The 26,903-nt window shown below is 40.1% G+C and overlaps 1 protein-coding gene across 3 annotated transcripts in view; it reads right to left on the reverse strand.

Annotated features, from left to right (window-relative positions):
- The window catches only part of LOC122973523 (actin filament-associated protein 1-like), a 90,294-nt gene that overhangs the window by 12,014 nt on the left and 51,377 nt on the right, over window positions 1–26,903 (reverse strand). Inside the window, exons 7-18 of one of the 3 annotated variants that reach the window (XM_044341097.1) lie at window positions 26,002–26,088; window positions 24,028–24,103; window positions 19,448–19,600; window positions 17,947–18,158; window positions 16,660–16,805; window positions 15,777–15,891; window positions 14,682–14,927; window positions 10,513–10,645; window positions 9,050–9,214; window positions 8,527–8,717; window positions 8,216–8,383; window positions 5,036–7,820 (exon numbers count right to left, since the gene is read on the reverse strand). In XM_044341097.1, coding sequence (XP_044197032.1) covers window positions 7,794–7,820; window positions 8,216–8,383; window positions 8,527–8,717; window positions 9,050–9,214; window positions 10,513–10,645; window positions 14,682–14,927; window positions 15,777–15,891; window positions 16,660–16,805; window positions 17,947–18,158; window positions 19,448–19,600; window positions 24,028–24,103; window positions 26,002–26,088 — 1,719 coding nt within the window. In that variant the 3' untranslated portion in view covers window positions 5,036–7,793. Of the gene's footprint in view, window positions 1–5,035; window positions 7,821–8,215; window positions 8,384–8,526; window positions 8,718–9,049; window positions 9,215–10,512; window positions 10,646–14,681; window positions 14,928–15,776; window positions 15,892–16,659; window positions 16,806–17,946; window positions 18,159–19,447; window positions 19,601–24,027; window positions 24,104–26,001; window positions 26,089–26,903 lie in introns of those variants that run through there. The other 2 variants (XM_044341096.1, XM_044341095.1) reach the window with 2 other exon arrangements.

Here is a 26,903-nt window from a genome sequence, read left to right on the forward strand (position 1 = left end):
TTATTTAACACCTATAGTCACTAGTTACTGTACAGAATATTTTATTTAACATAAAAACACTCATGATATAAAATACAACACATTAAAGACAACAACAAATCACATCCTCCCCTCTTGTTTTACATGTCTTTCTCTCCCTTTGTTTCCACATTTACTAGACTCTCACTTTGAAGCCAACAATACACACATGCAAACACAGCAGTGTTACATTTTAATTCCCACACACAGATACGTGGAGAGCTCAGCATGTATGCAATATGAAATACTATGGAACTTTGAAAATATGAATACTGTACTTCAGTACAATGTTAAGGTACTTGTACTTAACTTGAATGTTTCCATTTTTAGCAACTTGTACTTCACAATGCTTGAGTGGGAAATATTATACATTTTATGCCACTACATTTATTTAACACCTATAGTCACTAGTTACTTTACAGAATATTTTAATTAACATACAAACACTCATGATATAAAATACAACACATTAAAGATTAAACCAGTGTTTCACTTGTCTTTTAACCTCTTTCCTCTCCCATCAATCATCTCACGACCCCTCAGATTTATCTTGGGACCCTTTGGAGGGGCCCAACCCCTAGGTTGGGAACCACTGGACTTAACTACCTACAGTTAAGTTTCCTGTATATAAAGTAGTTCAAACTAGCTCCACCTTAACCAGCTACAACAATAAAATGTTGTTCACACACTGATGCATCAGTATTAATAATCTAATAATGTCATATTAACATCACTGCACAACCACTATTTTCACTTGTTATACTTCTACTACGTTTTACTCATCATACTTATGTTATATTGTAGTATTGCTGCTTTGAAGTAAAGGATGTAAAAACTTCTTCCTCCACTGGCTGTCATGGAGGGAATGTGAAGTGGATACATTTTGCTGTGTCAGCCTATATTATCAGCCTATATCATATTATCTATATAAGATACTGACACTTTTTCATACATTTGTCAGTTGTGTCTTTTCTTAGTTCTCTTGCCTTTTGCTAAAGTGTTTTTGTTTGAGTGCAGCAACAGAAGTCTACAGATTTCAAACGTTTGGATGGAAAGCCTTTGCAGACTACCAGTGCTCCCATTATCACCTAGATTACTTTATTATTCTGCAATAAATCACTGCCATAACTGTGTGTCTGTTGCTTTTATCAGGTTGGTTCACACACTGTAAACTTGAAGCCAAAGACTCATCTCATATGTTTTATTTGGAAGAAAAGTGACTTTGATTGAAACACTTCACACAGTAATATTGATGAGGAAGGATAAAACTCTTCTATACAGGATGTAGTCAAGGTTACGGTTAAGCTGATGATAGTGTATTGTTAGCAGATAGAGAATCAACATTCAACATGGATTACAGATAAGTAAAGCTGGGTTTTCATTTCAGAGCCCAGGCTTCTTTCTTTTTTTCTTCTTCTCTTCTTTTCCCTCCTTGTGGAAGACTTTCCCATCAGGCTGTTCTCTCCACTTCAGGGTGACTCCACTCACTCCTTGCTCCTTCAGTCTGTCCTGGAACTGGGAAACACAGATGGAAGCCATTTTGAAACATTCATTCTCCCTATTGTGTTGTTGTTGTGTCTAAAACCCCCACTGTTTTTTAGATGTTATCAAATTTCACAGTGGCAAAACACATCAAGCAGAATAAACATGTGGACAAGTATTCTAGACCTGTTTGAGACACACCAGCCCCCAACTCAGTCTGGGGTTGGGGGCTGGGGGTGTGGGAGACTTGCCTTTTTCAGGATGTTTGCTTTCACAGCATGGTCATTGAGATCCACAGAGGAGTCCTGCACCTTCATCCTCAGCTTAACTACCTGCCTCTTTACTGGTACTGAGACACAGAATGAGAGGAGAAATTAATCATTCATTTGCTGTCCTATTAGTTCTGTGATATTTAATTCATTACAGTGAATGAGCACATTTTTTCGTGTACATTCAAACATGATTTATGCTAAAGTTATGCAGCATTTTCTGGCTTCCACTGGAGGACAGTAAACAGCTCACCAGGAGGGATGCTGTAGCAGACAAATGGAAATATCTGTTCACAGGATTTAAATGTCCATTGGTTTGATTCCTGCACACCACACATCATTTTCACCAATCTGAGTGATGCTGAAACTGAGCCACCCCATTTGGTGAACAAGTAGGCACTGCCATCAGACCAGTAAATGTTAGGATCTCTGTACAGGCTGATCCATGCATAGTTTAAACTCTGCACCAAATTCCCAACCTCCTGGTTCTCAGCGTCATTTCTCACAGTGGCCAGGTCTATGAAGTTCTCCCTGCAGTACCTCTGAGCATTGGACCAATTCATTGGTTGATTCACAAAAACAAATTTAGGATCCAGCTGTGTTCCTGCAGATAAATTATTGGAGAAAAATTAATCTTTGAGTTGAAGTCCTGAACTTCAATATAATCATTATTAGAGAAGATATAATACTTTGTTGGGTACTTACTAGTATAACAGATGAAATTGTATGTATATGTGAAAGGACGATCCCACCATATGTGACCAGTATCTTCAATGACTACACAGAGATCATCAGCCCATAAATCCGGTTGACTGTTTTCCCACTTCCTATATTCAGCCCCACTCCCTCTGTACCCATCTGACCACTTCCAATCAATGACTCTGTGCAGGCCAAGCCAGACCTGACTGTTGTAACCAGCAAATGAAACTGTGTTGATGAGTTGGTTCATGTCTTCAGTGTTTTCAATGGTGACCAGGTCTGTGTATGTCTCTCTGCAGTAGGTCTGAGCTTCAGTCCACTTCATGTGTTCAGCAACAAAGCGGTACTGATGGAGACGACATGTGGAGAAGATGGACCAGCCTGTGAGCCCATCTTTTCTGTTCACCTGATGGTGGACTCATGAACATTGACTTTAGCCACTGCACGAGAGACCTTAAGTTTCCTAAATGTTACCCTGGGGTCCCTTGTGACCTCCCGGAGAATTACACCCCTGCTCTTGGTTGATCTTTGTTGTTCGACCACTCCTGGGAAAGGTAACAATGGTTTTGGATGTCTTCAATTTGTACACAATCTGCCTGACAATCGACAGGTGGAGTCCAAACTCTTTAGAAATGGTTTTGTAACCCTTTCCAGTCTGGTGAGTATCAGCAACTCTTCTTCTAATGTCCTCAGAAATCTCTTTTGTTCGAGCAAAACATTGATTTCTCTTCTTTAAATAAGGAAGGGCCTCCCAGACTCACACCTGATTGTCATCCCGTTGATCAAAACACCCAACTCTAATTTCCCCTTCAAATAAATTGATAATCCTAGAGGTTGAAATACTTTTGCCACACACAAATATGTAACATTGAATCATTTTCCTCAATTGATCTCATTTGTCTCATTTGTTTAACTGACGTCTCTTTATCAGGTTTTAGGACTTGAATGGAAATCTGATCATGATTTAGGTCATATTTATGCTGAAATAGAGCAAATTCTAGAGGGTTCACAAACTTTCAAGCATACATACATACATATATATATATATATATATATACACATGTATGCTTGAAAGTATATACATATATATATATATATATAAATATATATATGCATGTATGTGTGTGTATATATATGCCTCTATCTCCTCCTTTGGCCAGCTTATTATACCAACGGGGTATCTGATGACTGGCAGGGCGTACGTGTAGATGGCCCGTATCTTGTTCTTCCCATTCAGCCGACTTTTTAGGACCCGCCTTACTCTGTGTAGGTATTCGGTTGTGGCTGACTTCCTTGCGGCCTCCTCAAGATTGCCATTTGCCTGCGGGATCCCAAGGTATTTGTAGCTGTCCTGAACATCTGCAATGCTGCCTTCTGGTAGTTCAACCCCCTCAGTTCTGATCATCTTCCCTCTCTTCGATACCATCCAACCACACTTATCTAGTCTGAATGACATTCCGATGTCGTTGCTGTAGATCCTGGTAAGGTGGGTCAGTGAGTTGATGTCTTGCTCATTCCTGGCATACAGCTTGATGTCATCCATGTAGAGGAGGTGACTGATGGTTGTTCCGCTTCTGAACCGGTACCCGTAGCCACTCTTTGAGATGATCTGGCTGAGGGGGTTCAGGCCTATGCAGAACAGCAGTGGGGATAGCGCATCACCTTGGTATATGCCGCACTTGATGGTAACTTGTGCAATGGGCTTTGAGTTGGCCTCCAGAGTTGTTTTCCACAGCCCCATTGAGTTCTTGATGAAGGCTCTTAGTGTCCTGTTGATGTTGTACATTTCCAAGCATTCCAGTATCCATGTGTGTGGCATTGAGTCATAGGCTTTCTTGTAGTCAGTCCAGGCGGTGCACAGGTTGGTCTGCCTGGTCTTGCAGTCTTAAGTGACTGCTCTATTGACCAGTGGCTGGTGCACCCCCTACTGGCATATGTGAATATATATATGTGTGTGTATATATATATATATATATATATATATATATATATATATATATATAATGGGCTCCTACACTAGCAATTTAACAGCAGCTGAAAATCTTTTTGCTGACCTTCGGTGGGGGGGGGACGGGACAGAATAACAACAACTATAACAATAACAATGTTTGTATCCAAAGTCTGATATATCTTATTTCTCTGTGCCGTAGACCTCCATTGTCCAAAAACTATTAAAAACACGTTAATGAGCCACACGGCTGCACTATGTGACATGTTTCTTCCTAATGATGAGTTTTGGGCAGCTTGTTTAGGAATGGCTCCAAAAATTAATAACAGTGATTACACTTTCAGTCTCAGGAGAGTAGTTCTCTGTACAGCAGATGCCACTGCACATGCAACAATATCACATAATCCTCATCAGCAGATGGAGTTCGCCCGGTTGCCTTGGAAATGTGAATGTTCAAACTTCTATTTTTACAAGCACCTTAACCTCAACTTGAGCCTTTTTTCTAACTTGAACTACAGCCTTTAACATGGAGATGACCTTAAAATGCTCAGAAAAATGGAAATGTTGTATTTTGTGTTGTATTCATAACAACCCCACCAATAAATCACAGTCACCAGAGAGCTGTTTGTCAGGTTTATTAATTTATGTACAAGCATGTCTGTCACCAAGGCGGAGACTGTCTGAGATATAAAACAGAGTAGAAAATGAATAAGGTGCAAAAACAAACACTGATGCATGAGTCTGTATTCCCCCCACAACCCCCCACCCCCACCTACAAAGCCAAGCTATGTACAGCAGGTTCACATTTACTGACATCAGACATCTTGCCCAGTTATAAACCATGCCAAGCTGACAGGGAAACAACATGAACTAAATACTTGCAGATATAAATCCTCTACTCTTTGTCTTCATGCTAACATGCTGACTACACTCTAGCTTGCAGACATGTGGGGTATCAATCTGAAAACAAGAAGGGGACAGAAAATATTTACAAGTTTGAGGAGCAGTTGGCGCCCATGTGCTGTAAGCCTTGATTACCAAACTCTAGCAGTAGTGTTTGCTAACACTACTTCTGTTAACAGTCCCGACAGCATCTTGTAGACTTAACACTATCAACATGGCAGCAAAGCGTAGGTAGTGGAGTATAAAGCCTATATCAAAAAAGCACCATAAAAATATAACATTGATGTGTGTGTGTGTGTGTGTGTGTGTGTGTGTGTGTGTGTGTGTGTGTGTGTGTGTGTGTGTAGCTGAAAATCAAAGTCACAGTCTCTGATTTAGCAGAACACAGTAATGTGAGTTTACAGCAAGTGCCTCTATTTCAGTCAGTGTATTGTCGATGGGTTTGGAATGTGCCTTTGAGACGTTTGAGAGTGCGCAAACACACACACATGCACACACACACGCAAACACATGCGCGCGCGCGCACACACACACACACACACACACACACACACACACACACACACACACACACACACACACACACACACACACAGTCAGATCACAGGGTTACAGTAGACCAGTGGCGTGATTAGAAGAGCTGGACCGAGGCTCTTGGATGAGGGACTAACATCAGCCACATCGTTTGAGGTTTCTGAGTTTTCCAACGATGAGCGCCAAATCTAAGGGCGGCCCTGCCTGAGCCCGACCTGCCTGGCTTTCCAAGTGCTGCAACCTAATGACAACCATCCATCATCACACTAAGGGACTATTTAAAGAAGCACAATTACTCCATTAGCAAGATAAGGTAACTCAGCACAGTTAAAGCTGCATTGAGTGACTTTGAATACTGGTGAGTATGAATGGTAATGGGGAGGTCACCATTTGTATTTAATGAGTAGGTTTTAGTAAAATGCTTTATTCTAACTTTGAATTTGTTGTTGTAGCCTGCCAAATATGCGCCTACTGATATTTTGTGATAACCAGATTGATTTAACCTTTCATTTACACTTAATTCCGCTTTAGACTACAACCTGTACAGCTGCATTGAACTTAATAATGCTTGTTGCCATTTTTCTCTTGCTTTTTCATGGATGTAGCTAGGTAGCTAGCTAGCTATGTATTGGTCAATTTCTCCAACTAGGGGAAATCAGTGACATCATCAGTGAGCACAGCATTGGACCAATTTGAATGGCTAAAAAAACAGACATGTGGGCAGCACATCTTTAGCCTGGAATCAGACTCATTTTTTTCTCAGTAAGCAGGTGCAGATGGTAGCCATGCAGGTACTTTTGTTTGAAACAACTTTCTACTGCAAAAATATTACTTAAGAAAACAGGTCTCTTGAAAGATACGTTGTTTTTTGATTTTTTATTTATTCAGTTAGTGCCATAAACAATATTCTATTCAATCTCGTTGTGTTGGTGCAGAAATCTCAGAGAAGTAAATCTCAATACCTGGACAAATACAACCAAAAGTATCTGCATGGCTACACAACACTAGAGACAAGTGAGAAAATATGGTTTTCCATATTAAAAACTGGCAGTTCAGGTAATGGACACAACTAAAAAAGGCCCTGATGAAGATGAGGGGCTCTGGTTTCAGAGCCAGTGGACAGTAAACCAGGATGAAGGGGCCTACCAACTGGCAGCTGCTGTCCTGAAACAGCTACCAGAGGTCAGTGTCCGGAGGTTCTCCACAATACAAATACAGTATTGTATTCATTCAGCAAAAAAACAGGAAATAAAACAGAGGATTCACCATTACCCACCAATATACCTTCAAATTCCTCCCACATCACAGACATAAAATATGAATTCATGATGATGCTGAGAATAATTCTGCTTCTTGAAATAAATAGCTCTTTGAGAGGAGCTGCATTGTTGTTCAGCTGGTGTGTGATTACTGTGACCCTTAAAGATGCACTTTGTCTGCTGATGCTGACACACATGAATGAGAACCAGTCATGATGTAGAAAATATGATCGTGTGGAGCCAAACAAATTCTACAAAAACACTTTAAATATATCAACATAAATAAACAAAGGGAAGCTAGTATTTCCTTTAAACATTTACAAATAAATACTTGGTTTTGACCTTTTTGAACCCAAACTGAATCAGATTTTGAGTGAAAAGGAAACAAAGAGACTGGTGGTTGCTTGAAGAAGAAAGTAGAGCAGACAACACAAGTTGCACAACTTTGTGCACTAAGCATGCTCGATAGTATAAAAGTTTCAAAAGGTTGTTATGTCTGTATGTTGTGGCACTTACAGTTTACTAAAACAGGCAACTTGTTCTGGTTCATGTGAATGCTATGCTTGTGTCCTCAACACGCTCTCAGACTGTATGAACAGTTTTAAATAAATATATACACAATTTCTTAAAAAGAAAAAGAAAAAGGAAATAACATGAGACTGATGTGAGGGGTTGAGAGGTTTATGTGCCGTTCTTCTGCTCCCATTCCTGCAAAACAAACAAACAGAGACACACACTCAGTTTGCATGCTCCACATTTACATGGTTATTAATGTTAAGTATGATGTCATCATAACTGACAGAACCATGAGTCAGAGCTACAAAAATAAAATCCAGGCTGTAAAATAAATAGTTTTCCTTCCCATAAGATGTTGGAACCTGGCTGCAGGGATTTGATCCCATTCAGCCACAAGAGCATTAGTGAGATCCAACACTGATGTTGGGTGATAAGACGATGTGTTAATTCCACTCAAAGTGGGAAAATGTCTTTATGAACTTTGAGCATGAGGGGACTCATGTTGAAACAGGACTGCCAAAACTGTCCCAGAATACTGTAAACCATTATACATCACTCTAGTCTCAGTCTGCATTGTGAACTCTGACCTTGGCCTTCCTGAGGACGTGTCCCCGGACTGGTGAGGCCTTCTGGCCGCCCTGCTGCCGGCGGAGCAGTGAGGCACTGTTGACCGGCAGGGAGCAGGACTCAGTGTCACTGGTGTCACAGCTGGAGAAGGGAGAAGACTCCTGGGTCCGTCGCAACATCGCCGGTGACTACACACACACACACACATAAAAAATTAGACAGCTAATGGCAGCATGCAGGTAGTTGTTTGCAGTTGAATGTAAACTGCTGTGGGAGTAATGAAGCACTACAGGACAGTAAAAGACAGCATAGTACAGCTCAGTGTTCTGACCTGGAGGTCAGAGGAGCCAGCTTTCGGTTCGATAGTGAGGCCAAGGGTGACGCCTCCACTCAGGGCCTTCTTCAGACTCTCCTTCACCTCCGTCAGCTCCAGCTCCAGGTTCACCCTTTCCTCCTCCCTTTGCCTGCACTCATCCTCCACTTTCTTCAGTCGCTCCGACAGGGAGGCATGTGAACGTTTGCCTAATGGAGAAAGAGGATTTTTATCACTTTAATAAACTTGTAGCTGGTAAGCTCTTGAGTGGAGAGGTTGGAGAGCTTTTCCCACATTCAAGAAGTTTTTCACAGAGTGAAAACTGCTGTTGAAGTGGAGTGTAGTCCAGCACTAAATGCAAAAGCCACATCTTCATATGATGTGTGAAACTCCCTCCCCACACACCTTTCAGAGTCCTATGATTATTGTAATTTTCACTTTGAACAGCTAAACACTGGATATAGTTGGACTGAATCTTAAAACACAATAAAGCTTTGTCATTTAACAACAAGCACTTTTTCAACAGAAGTCTGTGTCTTACCAGCAGCAGCCTCCACAGCAGTGCGCAGGTCTCTCCTCTCCTTCTTCAGATGGGTCAGATGGTTCCTGATCTCCTGCTTCTTCTTCATCAGCTCTTCTTCTTTGGCCTGCAGCCGCTTGGCGTCAGCCTCCACTCGATTCTTCCCGTACTTACACTGCTCCGCATCTGCAAAATGATGACTGGGTGTGAAGAAACTGAATGCAAGAGGCTGGTGTCCAAAAATGATGAAACTGCTGAGTCATCTGCCTGTTTGTGTTTGTGCTGCCAGTGTTGAAATCATAAAGACGAGGATCACACACTCTGCTCTGGTTTAGATACACATTTTAACGCACAGGAAGTCAGAAGAAACTCTTTCTAGCTTGACAGCCATGTATTTTACAAACTTTGACATTGAACCTGTTACATTAGATAATCCCATTCAACTGACCTTCACATAACTAAGATGAATTTGCTCTGAATTGAAATTGGGTAAATTAAGACTCTTTTCATACTAAACGACCGTACAACTTTCTCTCTGTGCAAGACTTGATCCACAATGCTGTTAGCAAACTTCAAACTTTAATAATAACTTTCATAATCTGAGCTCTGGACCCTTAGATCCTGTGTGTGATGCTGCATTCTCCATAAAATCTGACAGTAAGATTTTCCAGGACAGCGAGACCCCAAACCAACATGTGGGAGAAAAGAAAAAGAGAGCATAGCCTTGATTATCAGGACACTGGTAAGACATGAACTGCCCAGAAACCCACTGAACTCACAGCCACAGCCTTAAGCTGTCATTAATTACACCAGGACTATGCCTCCTCTTACTGGAAAATACACCGAGGGTAACCATCCAACATGTGTGTGTCTATGTGTGTGCATGTGAACTTTGCTTATGAGGAATCACTCAATCAAACCGCTGCTGACATTTTCAAATTCAATACAATTATTTGACAGTGGAAATATGAGAATTGTGTGGCATACTCTTAACCCAACATGACACATATTTAATTTCCATTCTGACATTTGGAGAAGTAACAAGCTACACAAGTGGTTACAACCCTCCTCGTTCACACATTAGGCAAAAAAATACTATTCTGAACCACAAGGATTAACATGACCACAGTTCACCCTCTTCCAACGATCTGGCCCCACTTCTGCTATCGCATCTGTTTGAACGTTACCCCAACGTTGGCACGAGGTTCAAGTCTGGCCCAGTGCGTCACATGGATCTTCTTGAGGGTAGGGTAGGCTTTAGGAGTTATTTACTCCCCCCTACTTAAACCAGCTGTAATTTGGATATCCTGCATTTTCCAAATTGCTGTTGAGCAGAATTTTGCTAGAAAGCAATCAGTGGTGGTGAGGCTGGGACTGGGGAGCCAGACACACTGTCTGCTGCTGACTTATAGCACCAGGAACTGACCAGGAAAGGTGGACTACTGTCAAAAGTGACTATTTTCACAGTTTTTGTCACTACTTACTGGAGTTGTTCCGTTTCAGAGATGCTGTCCCATTCGTCCCATTAACTCCATTCTTCTTGTGCTGATTCTTTGGCTCTGCCTTCTGTTTTGATGCCACCCCATTGGTCGCAGTTCCCTTCTTTCCATTCTTCAGCTGATTGGAGGAGAGCAAAGAAGAGGGAGACTTTTCACATATCCTCAAAATATCTCAGCAAAGTTAATACTTTGTATAAGCTACATACCAGTTGTCCCAAACATCGCACCACTTGAAATCACTCTACAATGAAACCTGCTTACACATTTCTAATAAAAGCTTAACGACAGTTAATATGACTATAATATATATAATATATAATATAACTTGTTCCAATATGGCCCTGGATTGAAAACTTTATATATTCTTATTCACCTCCAATCATAATGGATATGGTGCAGGTTGATTGATAGATTTGTAGTAGAATTGGGGCAAAACATTGAGAATATATTTGAAAACGGTGGAACGAATGTAATAAATGTTTTATTAACTTAGACTAATAGCATGTATAAATAAAATTCAAAATGTAAAAGATTAATTCTTAAGTTGCATTACATATTTTTGGCCACTTGGGAGCAGCAGAACAAGCTACACACAATATTAACATATTTTCTTATAGGCTAAAGTTGTTATCAGGGTCTGAAAAGTGCATGGATGTGAAAAGTGAAGCCAATGCGGAAGTCTTGTTCAGCATTTGGTTGTGATAAAAGACCCTCTAAGCAGTCCGATGTTCAGTTTTTCCGGTGACTACATTTTGTTTTAATGGTTTTTTTAGGCCTGTTTACACTAGCAGAAATTACCATTAGCATAAGCGTTATCACTGTTAACCACAGATTGTAAATGCACCCTGCTAACCAAGCTAGCAGCTAGCGCTATGGTCAGCTCCACTCTCTCGTCCGAATATGGTCACTTCTGGCTCCAAAAAGTCAAACATGGCAACGGTGAAATCGCTAAACTTGAGGCTTCAAAACTGCAGTCCACAAACCAATGCAAGACATCATGGTGACTACGTCCATGTTGTTTACAGTCTATGGTTAGTCTATTGTTATAGCTAACATGTTAGCAAATACTTGCTTATTTACCTTTTATACAGTCTATGCTATTTACACATCCAGCAGATACAGCACAACATTAGCATTCATTTGGAGTCATAATTCTGGCCACCTGACCAATGTAAGTCCAATTACCAGTCCATATTAACCCTCCTTTTAGCTTTGTTTTGATCTTCAAAACAAACCCTTAAAGGAAATATCTGGCTCTTTAGCTGCTACATGCTCCACTACAGTATTCTCACAAGCTAACTGCTAACTTTGTCTGTCTCCCATTTGGTGCTATTACATTATACACAGTCATTTCATCTATTGTTAAAGACACAGTAATATAAAACATACATTTTCCAACTTCTAATAATGCGATCATATGTTAATTGTTCAGTTATCTCTTGTTATATGCCAAATATGTGTCAAAAAATAATTTCAAAGAAATAGCCTAAAAATTGACCATTTGTGTGGCTTATCGTAGCTAGCAGATCAATATCGTTAGTGCAGGTGTACGTTTGTTTCAATAATCAAAAAACAAAAGTCTAATTTATTTATTTCTTCCTCATCCTCTTCCTCCTGATCTAACTACACAGGTGAGGAAGGTGTGGAGGCCAACAGTCCTCTACAGCTACTGTATGTTTCACATTTTAGTGGTCCAATCAAATCTGAAGGATTTGATGTAAATCCCTCTTGAAATTTTACCACATATTCCTTTTTCCTGGGAAAACGTCACAATGCTGAAGCTTAAGACACTCTAACTTCTGTTTCACTGTGACTTTGAAGAATTGATGATTAATCATATAATTGTATCTATTAATCTGGGTAAACTATCAGAAAGCAGAAAAGGTCCAGGTTAAAATGTCTCTGTTGCCCTTAACAAGATTTAGTTGTGATGACACAAATGACAGAAGATTTTTCTTGCTGTCAAGGATGCAATTGCATCTGGAAGCTTTGATCACTCATATTTTTCTTTGGTCTGAAAGTCATAAATGTTAGTCATCCTACTAATCCTATTTATCCAAGCAATAAAGATTTAGAGTTACAGACAACTTGATATGGTTTGACTTTGATAGCTTGACTTTGGATCCACAGTGCAGGCTGTAGTCTGTTATACACCTCGCTGGATGAAAATCTACTTCTTACAGTGGAGCGGTACTTTGTGGTTGTGGAGGCCATGTTAACACCCCTTGGCCACACCACACACAGCACACACATCAAAGAGTTGCTCCATACAACACCATGTGGTGACTTATGTGGGCGTGGAGGCAGGCTGGCACTTAGAGCAGGGCTGTAAAAATATAAATTACAAACACTGCTGATGCTCATTGTAAAGGACAGGAAGAAAGTACAGTATGTGGGACAACCGCACAAGCACAAACACACACACACACACACACACACACACACACACACACACAAATACATACATACACATTCAATACACATGTTCTACTCATACTGTACATATACTGCACACAAAACACAAAGAAACAGGGGCTTATGCAAGAACTTTGTGTAAAAGTATTTAAGAACAGAACCTGATTGTTGATCTGTATTGGACATTATTGATATTAAATCAGTGATTGGTATCAGTCCTATAAGAACTCTAATTGGACCTGAAGTACATGCTAAGCTTTTCCAAAGACGGGACACAGGAATGATTTTGGGCCCAGTCAAGGTTATAATCAAATTACTAAGAACTACACCAGAGGGAGAACCGGCCTCACAGGCTGATAGGAAAGAGAGATGGACTTGTGGGTGGCCAACATCAACACCTTATCTAGTGAGTGAAAGAATACTTCTTCAGGAATAACAAACATAATTCCCTCTTTCCCCTTAACCAAGCATCTCTCACTTGCACTCGCGCTCAGAGCATGTAAATCAGGGAATTTACCATTTCACTGCAGGGATGCACTACAGTGAAAGTAAGTGAACTAATCATTTGGGAGCTCCAGGGTTTCTCTCCCAGGAAATGTGTTAGCAGAAGTGTTGAGCTCCAACCCTGTTTATTTAAAAACTTATTGATGAGAATCACTGATGCAAATTCACAAAGACTTACTGACATTAAAGCTGCAATAATCAATATTTCTGATATCAATAATGGATCAAATGACAATGTGTAACATGAAGGGGGTGGCTCATAGTGACAAACCTACAGAGAATTATTGCAGTTCTCCTCAGCTCTACAGGGCTTTTTAGCCTCTTTCAGCTCATTGTTTTGATTTTCAAGCCTGTAAACTACAGCTGCAGACAGATGTTTTTTGGCAAACAAGCTCTGATAAACTGACTATATGCGAACTGCCCGGCACCAAACAGCAGACAAAGTTAGTGACCAGTGACATTTATCAGCTAGAAAGCCAAATATTTTTCTCAACAGTTCATGGAGATGAAAACAGAGCGAAAAGGAGAGTGAATAATGGACATGAATTCATCAGGAGGACATACACAAGACTTCCATGGGATCAAAATGTTGCTCTGTGTGTCTGCTGGATGTGTAAATAGACAAATGTTTACTGACATGTTCATGATAACAACTTCATTGGCTGATAATGCAGTTTGTGATTCTCATATTTTTTAGCTTGTTCTTCTGCCCCCACGTACCAAAAAATAATGTAATGCAGCTTTAAAATATTAAATATGTTGATCAGATGAAGACCTATTTATTTTTATGAAAGTGTAAGATTTGTTTTTGTTGTTAGAAGAGGTGCTCTGTATTTAAGGTGAGGTGGACTGCCTCCATTACAAAATACTGAGTTTGGAGACACCAAATATTGCACTGCACCTATTATCCCTTTTTATCAAAAACTGGACATCAGTCTACTTATAACATGATGAAGGGATGAACAGTCACCCAATGAAATGTGTTTGTTTTTGCAAATAAGTTAAATGAAATTCAAATCAAATTCACATCAGTTTTCTTGGGTTCATCAAACATGGGAAACATAAGAAATCCCTAACTGAACTGGACATTGACAAAGGGAGAGTGATGCAAAGTGAAAACACCAGAAAGTATCCTTTAACATCACAAAAAAAAAGGTGAATTGTGATGGTGAATTATAAAAGAGAGAATATACAGTGAAAGAGGAAAAAGGTCAAAGGAGCAGAGTGTTAGTCACCTGAGCAGTGTCTTTAGTTTTAGTATCAGCTTTGAGGAACTTAGAAGAGATTTTAGAAACAGGGGTTTTGTAGTGACTTGTTGAGGTGGAGGAAGAGGAAGTGGAAGAAGAGGAAGGCTTGGGAGGATAGCGAGTGGCCAGCTTGGGCGAGGGCATGTTCTCATAGAGGTCATCATTCTCATAGTGCATATCCTCTTTCAGCTGGCGCCCCCCTGTGCTGGGAGAGGAGTACAGCGCCTCCGGGTCCTTGAGTTAAACCAGGCAAGCATGCAAGCAAGCAGAGAAGAGAAGAGGAAACGAGAGGAGAGAGGAGAGGGGAGGAACATAATCCAGAACAGCAAAGAAAGATAGAAAAAGGAGAAGAGGAAGGAAGAGATGTTAGCAATATAAAGTTAGTTACACTACATGGTCATAGTAAGTGTTATTGCAAAATATGACATTTATTAAAGGTGGTACATGTAGTATTTCAACATCCAGTTAAATCAAAACTGTTCATCAACATTTCTACTTTTTTCAATAACAATAAGCATCAACATCCTACTTGTGATGGGAAGCAAGGTATTTATGGGAAACTGGGTTATTATTATTATTATTATTATTATTAGAATAACTTTTAACCTAAAAAAAAAATCTTTTTTGATTAAAAGTTATTCCAAAATTAACTAGTTTTAATATTATTTTATTATCCTCACATTGGCGTTTTTATTTAATACCTTTAATTGTTCTTGCTACAATATTCTTTTTATTTTATTTTCTGTAAAGCATTTTGAATTCCTGGGTATGAAAATACATATAAAAAAATAAATATATAAAGTTGCCTTGACTTGCCTTAAAATATCACACTGAAATTGCAGCTAATAATAATCTCAACTGTTGTCTCATTTGTTTATAATTATTCTGCTCTGTTCTGACAATGATATATTGACGATCAGAAATGCTACATGTGGTACCTTCATTGTAATACAGAAAAGTGAAAAGCAGTTAGCAAAGAGGGAAATAATCAAAGTGAAGTTCAGCTAAGAACTGAATGAAAAACAGCTAGAATAGTTACTTACTCTTTATGTGTGTGTATCACTAATGAGCAGGTGTGCTTACCGTTCCATTAATAGGCACATCATCATAGTGCAGAGCCATCCCTGTGGGGCAGGCGTAGCCGTTGACTGGGTTGTCCAGGTATGGATTAGGAGAGACAGCACGCTTACTAGTGAAACTGTGAGGACATCAAGATTTATTTAAAAATGCAGATATCTTTAATAAAGTACTTCTATAACATGTCACAGACCTCAAATATACACATTAGTCCACAAAATACACTGTACATGGATCCATAACTAGTAAGGTCAAGCATTTGTTTACAATAAGGGCTGAACAGTGTACTGATTCAACATCAACATCACATACAACAGTCACACTGCAGAGGACTAACTAAACGCTTTGGTTGACATGTTAAAAAAGCAAAATTAACTGTAAAGTTTGCTTTTTCATGACTAATCTTACAGTCGAGCCTTCATTTAACTGCACTTTGTTTAGTAGACACACATGCATGTTCTGCCTGCATGATTTGATGAAATGAGTGGAGGAGATAAAGTTAAAATACAGGCAACATCTGCAATTTGGAAGTATTTTTGTTTTAAAAAGATGATGGGAAGCAAAAACACTTCCTTTCTCTGTCTTTCTTTCTTTCTTTGAAAAACAGCCGGAGCTACAGAGGTATAAATCTACATACTTATATCCAGTGAAATTATGAATTTATAAGATTTGCATTGACAATATATTGCTATCAACAGCACCATATCACTTTATGTCTTTCTTGTTACAATGTTCTAAGATTTCTTCATGAATAAACGTAGTAAAACTAAGCTAGAAAATACTGAATTACTGAAGAAAAGCAGGAAAAAGTGGGGAGAGAAGTGACGACTCAATTAGAAACAAATGGCAGTTCTTTGACTTTGTGTTTCTGTGATTGTGTGTCTCTCACCAGAAGGACTGCTTGGCCAGCTGGATGACGTTGGCGGTGGTCTCGACGTCAATGTAGTCATAGTGCAAGGTGGCTGGATCAGTGGTGGAGCCGGTCTCAGCCAACAAAACCCCCAACCAGCGACCCATCGCCTCAGAGGAGGAGGCCTGGAAGAAGAAAAAGACAGTTACAGAACCAGTTTGCATGATATTAAAGGACCTAAAACAGCTTGTTGATAAGAGCTCAGAGCAGTTTCTCTAACTGTTTTATCATTAACTTTACTTTTTCACATTAATATAATCTGATCAACATTTGGTTTGTTGTAGGGAGTGGCCACTTCTTGCATGGAACTACCCATCAAAGACTTGGTAATGATGGTTTTACAAGGAAAGAAACAAGGCTATTAAAGAACAGTGTACAGACTGTGTGAGGAAATAGAAGAAAAACAAACTAAATAGCAATAAGGAATAAGGAGTAAAACATGACAAGCATTGTATGCTTGTACCAGTGTAAGCGTGCTTTAATGTTACAATCTCGAAGATCTCCATTTCGTTCTCTGATAAGCGATGATTGCAGGTTGTTGTTCTTTTGCGCAGACAACATTAATAAATTACTCTTACTGGCTTTTTACTTGCAAAGCTTTTTATTGCACTTGCAGTAATGTAATGAGTGTAGTTGTTGTCAACTCGAGTACTTCACCTGGTTCCTTGTCCTCTGCTCTGCTGTGTGTGCAGCACACACACACACAAGGACCCCTCAATGAAACATGAGTGGAATGGAATAGAGAAGAGAGGATATAGCGCGACCATAAATGAAAGCAAAATGCAGCAGGGACTGTTTATTTGTTATTTACCTAATTTATGTGCACTTGTTTCATTTCAGCTCAGTGTGAGAGTCTGAGCCTTCTGTGTGTGTGACAGGAGAGACACTTACTGTCTGTGCAATAAATGCTTTGTGAGTAAAAAGCCAATAAGAAAAAGCTTTTAAAAGATAAGCCGCTTCACACACAAGCGAATGAAGAACCAGTTGCATCAGCTCTGCTGATTTGAATGTATGGCGGGAAAGTTGCCACTGACACCTGGTTTGTAATAATCATAATTCAAACGCAAGGGCCATGCAAATCAGTGGGCCATAGGCTCAATCACCATTGTGTTACCTTATTCGACGATAGATAGTGACTTAACAGATGTTTCTTGAAATGAAATCTTCAAGGTTATAACTTTAATGTTTGACTGTTGAGACTGAAACACAGGAATACACATCTCCTCATATGCAGGATGTAATGCAGAGTTTGCATGTATAACGTACCTCCAGTACAGCCACCTCCTGGCCGTTGCGAAGCAGGCGGAAGGCGAAGGGGTGTTTGTGGTCGAGGCCGGGGCTGACCTCGCAGCCTCGCAGGGGCAGCGAGGCGATGTGGCTCTTCAGGTCATCCCGATCCTTATGGAGGAGCAGCTGGTTGTCTTTGAGACGGCACCAGCGCTCCCGCCAGCGGTTATTGGACAGCACATTCAGGTAGCCTGTCAATCAGCAAATGCAGTCAGCAGAGGGAAGTCTTTAAGAACTGACAAGCACTTATAATCCTAAGATATTCATTATATCAAACCCCATTTTTGATACTACTTATGGCCAGCATTTGAGTGAGTACTTGGATTCTCTGTATAGTAGTTTTCACTGGTTGGCTGCCAGAGCTCCTAAATTGTTGACTGTCATCTTTAGTCTTCTTAGTTAAAACAATGTGACGTGATGAATCCTGTAAAAAATCAGTTTGTTTGGCTGCGCTGTAAACAGATACAACAGTTGATGTTCGTTTGTTGCATTTCTGACAGAGTGGCTGCTCAAAGCAGTGTTATCTGCACTGATGTTTGATTTTGAACAGAACTCTGGGACCTGAATTATTGGGACCTACTTGTTGTTTCCACCAACACTCACCAGGTGTCTCCAAATCAACCAGGGCCTTAGTTAAGACCTCAGTATGGTTAAAACCAGCAGTTCCCAAACATTTTGAATTGCTTGCAGACCAGCCAGTGGAGGTGGGCTTAATTGTCAAGCTCACTTGTTCTCCACATTAGACAAAGACTTTCGTCTTGTGGGTCCATATGTCTGTTCACAAATCATGTAAGTTTTGGTTCAGACACAGTCTGTATATCACAATTAAGCATCAATGTCGTGATGGAAAAGATAGAGAGGGAGGGAGGGAGAGACAAGTGAGAGAAGAGAGGGTGCGAACATAAAAACAAAACTAAACATTTACCACAATGTTACTTTCTTTGGTCTGTATTTTCATTTTGGTTACCTACAAATGAAACAATACAAATAGACATGTAGTGATGACGGACTGGTTGTCTTCAGTACTGATGACCTACTTTCACTCAAAATCAGGATCAGAAGCTGCACCAAGTTCAAGGTGATTACAACAAAAAAGCATGTAATAGAATATACAATTACATAATTATCATTCCATTTTTTTTGTGGAATCACATCCTGATAACAAATATACCAAGGCCTAGGACCAGTCCACGGCGCAAGGGTTGAGAACCTCCGCTTGAAACTGCTTGAACTTTCCTCTCATGCTCTCTTTTTTCAGTTTTCATCCAACTTCTTCTGTTGCTTTTTGCGTGAACATTGAGTGCAACACCATTGACTGTCTGAATGTGCACAAGTACACAACAAAGACACGAAATCAAGCAGGCAGAAGGCTGCAGCCAGGAGGTTTTTTAGTCCTGCTTTAGACGACACGTTATACAACCTGGTGTCTATGAAGCAAACAGAATCCTTTAGAATAATAACTTTAAAGTCTTCTTCTTACCACATGTGGGTACGTCTTCCTCAGCTGACGAGGTCTGCTCATCTGTAGACGGCTTCTTCTTTCCCAGCCCGATGATTTTAGTGATCTTCTTCCCTGCGCCCTTCCCCACTGTCCCAGACTTCTGCTCTGACTTTGAATTCTTCTTTCCTTTTCCTGAGAGCAAGACAGAGATTACGAGTTTAATTCATGACTTAAAACAAAGGGGAAATGAGTAAAATACTGTGTAATGTCCTTTCCGATGGACTCCTACAGACTTAATGTGCTCTGCACTCATTATTTAAACACAGGAAATTACTAAGAGAGATATTACATGTTCATTTATGTTGATTCAATTATGTTTAGATGCTTTTGCAATACAGTAAGAAAAGAAGAAGAAAAGAGAGAGAGAGAGAGAGAGAGAGACAGAGAGAGAGAGAGAGAGAGAGCAAGCAACCTTAGACTCCACTATAAACAACCATAAGTTCAGAATCAGCTGCATTGGGTTTAATCAGACCCTTGTGGGTTCAAAAGCTCTTTGTTGGTGAATTAGGCTCATTTTGCAATCCCAGCAACCCCACAGGTTATAGTGGGCTGATTTCAGCTGGCCTAGTTTCTATCCAGAGAGAGGAGTGACAGTGCACATTCTGCTGGAAGAGGACTTAAGTTAAGTAAGCCAGGTCTTAAGAGGCTATGTCTCAGTCCTGTCCTGTCCTGTCTGTCTGTCTGCAAGTTTACATGAAGAAAATAGCTCCTGCTTGGTTCTCTTATTTAGATACTGTGGTCTGTAGTGTATTCAAATGTGTGTGTGTGTGTGTGTGTGTGTGTGTGTGTGTGTGTGTCAGAGAGAGAGAGTGAATCAAAAAAAGAAAATGAAAGAAAGAAGAGAAGAAAGGCAGTTTTGGTCTAAAGACGTGATAGTGTGATGTCAAATATATCAGGACAAGAAATGTGGCTTAAATTCTAACTGACAGATCTGGAGTCGAAAGAGACAGTGGAGAAGAACTGAGGGAAACATTCTCCTTCACTGATGTCATCATGCCCAGACGGCTAACACCGAGTGTCTGGAGTGATTCTAGACACACACATGCACACACACTAATATACTGTATATAAATCATCAGAGCTGGTTTGCACAACCTCTATGCCTTGCACGCATCAGCACCTAGCCTTTGAAAATGAATGAAAAGTAGTCCAAACTGATATGGTAATGACAGAAAATCCTTGTATTAAATTCTTTTTTGGCACTCACAAGCTTCTGTTTCAACATTTTTTCCACATTGCATTTTCCTCCCTGATATGATGTGACAAACTACCACGGCGGCTGCCTTAATTAAATAGGAAGCCGTCTGCACTCAATTTCGGTCGCAGGATTTTTCTCTTGTCATATGTATAAAAGTATACAAACACACGTGACACACAATGCAGTCCTGAGGTGGAAACCAGACACACAGATGTGAAAGCAATTCAAATCTTTTTAAAAAGGAGGAATTATTATTATATTTTTCCCTTTAGGAGAAGAGGAGGAGGAAAACTCTGATCAGGTAAATTTGATTCCAGTAAATCAGCTCTTTTTGTTACCAGCCATGGAAAGAATGTGGCTGATTAAGCTGAAAAGAGGGTTTCAGGACTGAGCGAAGGACTGACTGAAGCACAAGGAGAATGGGTGAAGTAAGGCGTAGAACTCGGTGGAGTACTACTTTTATTTCACTGATGAATCTGTTGTGTTTACTGGATGATAACAAAAGCAAGCAGACATGTCTAAATTAGAAAATCCTTAAGTGATTCTTGCTTCAAAACAGGTATATATCAGACGGAGATATATCAGATCTGATTCAGATTTATGTCACAGCTCTGAAGTGGTCCTGTAAGTGTCATATGGGTTTCAGAAAACCAATACAAGAGACATAGCTTCATCGATAAACAACCAAAGCTGTGGACTAAATTCTGTGTCGAATCACTCACAAAGTCATATGATATCTTTTCTACCATGCCCAGTGCTGCCTGACATCTGTACATTGGATTTACAGTCTGCAAAACGTCCAGAAGAATCACAGAATCACATTCGCATATACCACAGTTAAAAATGTCACACTGACTCTGAAAGCTGTGTGGTCAATACCCACTCTGCAGCATCTCAGTGAAAAAGTCATCCTCATTGTGAACTGACCAAAACGTTAAGTGTCTTCTTGTTAGACCATCACTGGCCATTTTTCTATTGTTGGTCTGACAGGAGATTTCTGGAGTTTTTCAGAGTCAGAATGCTTCTTCTTCTTCTATGCTTCTATTTTGATTCAGTTACTTAAAACCAATGCACTTGCATTCATGAACAAGTGAGGATATCAAAACATATCCACTCTAAGCTGATCTCAGCTTCAATCATGCTGTCAGATTTCTGAGCATGAATCTACATATGTATTGAATCATCTGAGGTGAGGAACATGGGTGTATTACATGGTTGGTCATTTTGCTATCCCATATCTGGTTCTTCAGTACATCCATGGTCAGAATCCAGCATGGAAGCAAGAACCTGCTTTAGCAACCCAAGGATTGTGACCTACCTATGACTTGAGTTTTAATGCTTGAAATACAGTATGGTACCATAGAAATACCTAAACATTCCACATTTTACGTCAGACAGTTGTCATAATTTTGGTGCCAAAGCAGCCCTGCTGAGCTAGCAGTAGAGCCGCCTTTGATAATCCACAACAGAAAGAAAACCAAATAGATGGATTGATTCTCCTATGAGGAAATGTCAAACAGCAAATACGTTGTTGACCAGTTATTATTATAATTTACTCTGTGTACAACCATCAGCTATAAATGCTTAAAATGTCACATGACTTTGGTGTCACAGATGACTGCTTAGCTAATGGAGCTTTTTACTTTCTTTGCCCTCTGAGGGTGCATACATGTACTGGAAGGCTGAGAATGAAGACTGCTACATCCTGAATGATGCTTCTATACATCTCTAGAGACCACAGGACAAACAGGTTCAAACCTACCTCTCTGGAGAAGTAATCAACAATTTTATATGACTACATTAAGCTCATGTGGGAGATCATTGTTGATCCTATTTCCACATTCCCCACAGTTCCACAGCAATGACACATAAACATGACTTACACAACCAAGTCAATGAATCACAGCTCTGCACTGACTCCATAAAAACACAACTGGATTGAAGATTTGAAATGAACTGCTGGTGGGAAATCTGTTTAAGACATAATGTTGGAAAAATGAACCAATCTTAATGAGGGAAGAAAAATAAGAGTGTTAAATTTTAGTTGACAATCCAAATAACTGAGCTGACAAGTATAATGGAATTTCTCTCCCTGAGGGATTCTGCCTGCTCGGCAAACAAACGCTAAATAATCGAAGACCGTTTGGACCGTATCTCTTTGTTTTGGCGTCTAATTCAGCAGGGGAAGACCATCTCCGTGTAAAAACTATGATAAATGAATCGAAATGCTCATTCTTCATGCTTCATGCATTAGTATTAAAGTCTGACCTTTTCAGAGTTTGCAGAGATTCCCCTCTGAATCATGAGACAGATGGGGAAAAAGCCGTAGCCGTAATATCTCAGGATACACTGCAGGGTCCAAGTCAGGAACAATTCTTTGTTGGTTCCCAAAAATAACAATATTGATCATGTCCTACCTACCCCTCATTTAATTTAACTATTAGTGCTGTAAGGTGCTTTTATTAAAAGCTTTTAAAACACTGCTACAGTGTTGTGCCATGTGAAAATGTTGAAACATCACACAATCTGACATAACAATTCCAACTAAGTCCAATTAGTCCAATTAATTAATAGCCTTTTTTGTTTTGTTCTGGCCCCAAAGACCAAGATCAGGGGCCAGTAGGTATGGCGTGCTGTGGGCTTATGGTGGGCTCCTTGATATAGGTCCTTACTTACTTACTGTGGGCTCTCATTGTGGGCTTACTGTTATGGGACAAATGTGCTTATGAGGGTTGTTCACTCTAAACCTGCACTTTGGGCTTGGTGTAGGCTGGCCCACTAGGGCCTAATTGTGAGGGGCATGCTGGTGCCCACTATTTTGTACTACATGTGGCCCCTTGTAGCTGTTTGTAGCTGCTTGTAGTTGTTCTAATATTTGCTGCTTTTAAGAAACAATATGCAAACATTTTTATGCTGTTTTGGGTCTGTACCTTGGAAAATGTTCAGATAAAACAAGCTGTTGGAGTATTTTTCTCATAATTCTGGATTCTTCTACAAGAATAAACTGCAGCAATTCAGGTCACACCAGGAAATGTTAGTGGAGTTAGTTAGCTACACTATGACAGTCAAAATAATAACCTCAATCAAATAGATGTATGACCATTATTGTATATTTAGCATCTCGGCTTGTTTTCCCTGAAAGTGAAATTTTGTTCCTTCATTCATGGATATTTTTGTTGCTAATGCTAACTATCTAGTCCTTCGTTTGACTCCATATAAACCAGAATCATCATTTCAGGGGGATTTTCCCAAGAAACTACAAAAAAAACTTAAACACTCTCCTGAACTGGATGGAAATGAATCAATTCTGCAGACCTTTAATGTTACAGATAATTGGGTTGCTGTTGCTGTGGACTCTCACCTTGGTCCTTGCAGTCGCTGTGTCCATTTTCATGGGTGGCCTCACCATCTGAGCTTGGCCTGTCACACGATGACTTCTGGCAGCAGGAAGACCACACACAAAAAGAAGAATGGATGCACAAGAAGGTACAAAGTGAACAAAACTGTACTTTCCTGAAAAAAGACAGGTCGACAAAGGCATTAACGCACAAACACAGCTGTCTAAGTACACTGTAAAAACCCTTAAGAGCATCTGCAACATGTTATGGATGAATAATTAGGCTGCGCTCATGTTTGCCGTGCCAAGTTGGTTTGTCATTAAAGAGCCTCTGATGTAGCTCACTTTCCACCACTAAACACACATGCACTGCAGTACTGTATGGCTCCAGTGTTAACTGTGCTTTTACCTGCTTTTCCAATCCAATAATGCACACTGTTACCTCCAGCTCCCTAAATCTTCTTCATGTGCCATATGGAATAAGTGTTTTTTGGCAAACAGCTTTTACTACCCTGTGTGCTTATGTTTGATTCTGCCGAGAAAATAAGTCTTTATGGGATGAAGGGATATTTGAAAATGTTTTACTATTACAGCATGATCAAATTTTAGGTCCAATGACGCCATCATTAATTCTGAGGAAGATGAAAAAAATCCTCTATTGCTTCTTAGATTCAGAAGAATTAACAACGCATCACTAGTGGGACAGAGTACGGTTGGGATTTGATAGCATTTTAACAAATCTGAATCTATCATCAAATCTGCGATCAAATCTTAAGCCTTTTAAATCCCTGATTGAATCTACTGTGATGTCACTTTCAACACTGGTCTGTTAGGCTATACTTAAAGCTGACCTAATCAATGTTTTTATATTAACAATTGATCAAATGACTATGCAGAATGTAAAAGAGGTCGTTCATAGTGATAAACCCACAGTGAATTGTAACTCCAACCTGCATTTCCCTTCAGCTCTTCAGAATGTTTTAGCATCTTTCAGCTCATTGTTTTGGTTTAACGGCACGCAATTTTACCATTTTGGTTTTGTCTGGTGAAGGCTGCTGCAGCTGGCAGCAGTGCCAGTGGCAATGGTCATCAACCATCTGCAGATGTGTAATAAACTGAACTTTCATGTTGTAGCTGGATTCTATCTGCATCATTTTACAATCTGTTTGTAGGTTAGACTACTGTAAAGTCTCTTTGTTAATGAGCAGCAGGCAGCTGTTAAACCCACACTACCTTCCTAGCACTAAGAGTGAATACTGGACTTCATCAGATGGATTCCAAATAAAAGCTAACATTGCTCTTCGTCTGCTGGATGTGTAAATAAGCAAGTGTTTGCTAACTTTATAAGCTGGTAATATATCAGTGTTGTGTTTACTACATGCCCCCAAATGTCGAAAAAAAATATTAATGCTGCTTTAACTGGAGAAAGTGACTTCAACTGAATAAGTTAATTCTTAAAGTTACAACACACTAAAACTCAAAGATTCCATGAAATATATTAGCCTATAAGTCTTGCTTATCATCGAGTGGTGTAAAGTGTGGAGTTTCTTCTGCTAACAAATGTTCAGTAGCCAAATACAGACACCGCTTTGCAGAGAGAACTTTCCCCAGACGACAGCCAAGACTTTAATTTTGGCCTTTCGACAAGATATTGATGGAAATATAAGGAAAATATATGGAAAATAAAATATTTTGCTGCCAGCGAGGTTTGTCATTTTGACTCATGAAAGCAATGGTTAGCACCGGCGAAAAACAAGAAGCCGGCTACCTGAATGTTTTGAGAGAGAGAGTAGAGGAGACGAAAGATTCAAATTCAATGTGAACATAGCCAAACCAAACCAACATAGCCAGCCCTCTGAACATAGCAAACCCAGATAATTTGACAACCTGGAACTTGATCCTAAATTAAACCCAAGTAATTCATGGGAAAGTTCAACATCCGCTGCTGAGATAATTGCACCAGTATTATCAATCAGTGTATGAGTGTGTTTTGTTTACCTTTTCCAGTTCGGGCTTGTGCACTGGTGATCCAGATCCAGCTCCATCCAAGTCTACACTCCCATTAACACACACCTCTCTCATCACCTGGAAATGTAAGAAAATACAGCATTAGCTAGCCAGACTACTGCTTACATTAAAAAAGTGGAAAGTCCACTCTCGCGCACGTCCTGATCACTACCGAGGGAGTTCAATTTATATGCTGCCGTGTCTAATGCAGCCGGTGGAATGTTAGGTCCTAACCATCATCATAACACATGGGTGGATCCCTTATTTAAAAATCCTATAATATTTCCTCACACCATTGCCACATAATTAAGCAGCTCATTCTTTCAGCCTAGAAAGCATGCCTGGGGTAATGTGGGCCACATGTATGGTGAACTCCCTCCTCTCATATCCCATCATGCTACTGAATGGCAGCCAAGGGATCATAAGGCAATACAGCCCATGCAGTGCAGTAACTACAGGAGGCAGAGAGCGTGCATGCATGTGTGGTAGGAGTCTGTTGAGGGGTGGAGGTGTCTGCTACACACATTAGACACCACAGAGTTTTACTACGTCTTTGGAATCCTTATGCAATAAGGTCCAGTAGGGGTGAATGAGATCTGCAGGGCTCTGGACGGGGCGCCAGTGTGCATTACCGTGACCTCATTGGACTTCAGACCTGGCAACCCACCGTCAGATCTGGCAAGCGTAGGCGTGCGGCGGTGACAGGGGTGTGTGTAGATGAGCGGTGGGCAGTTGGAAATGAGATTTCAGACGACCTGCTGCGTGCGCAAATTGACTAATGCACTCTCTGACACACACAAACACACACACACACTCCCCCTCGTCTTTTCCACAAGCATTCTGAACCATCTCTGGCCGTGCAGAGCTCCTCAGCTCATTGGTTTTGGCTTGGA

The sequence above is a fragment of the Thunnus albacares genome, chromosome 22 (genome assembly GCF_914725855.1).
Source record: "Thunnus albacares chromosome 22, fThuAlb1.1, whole genome shotgun sequence".
Lineage (NCBI taxonomy): Eukaryota > Metazoa > Chordata > Actinopteri > Scombriformes > Scombridae > Thunnus > Thunnus albacares.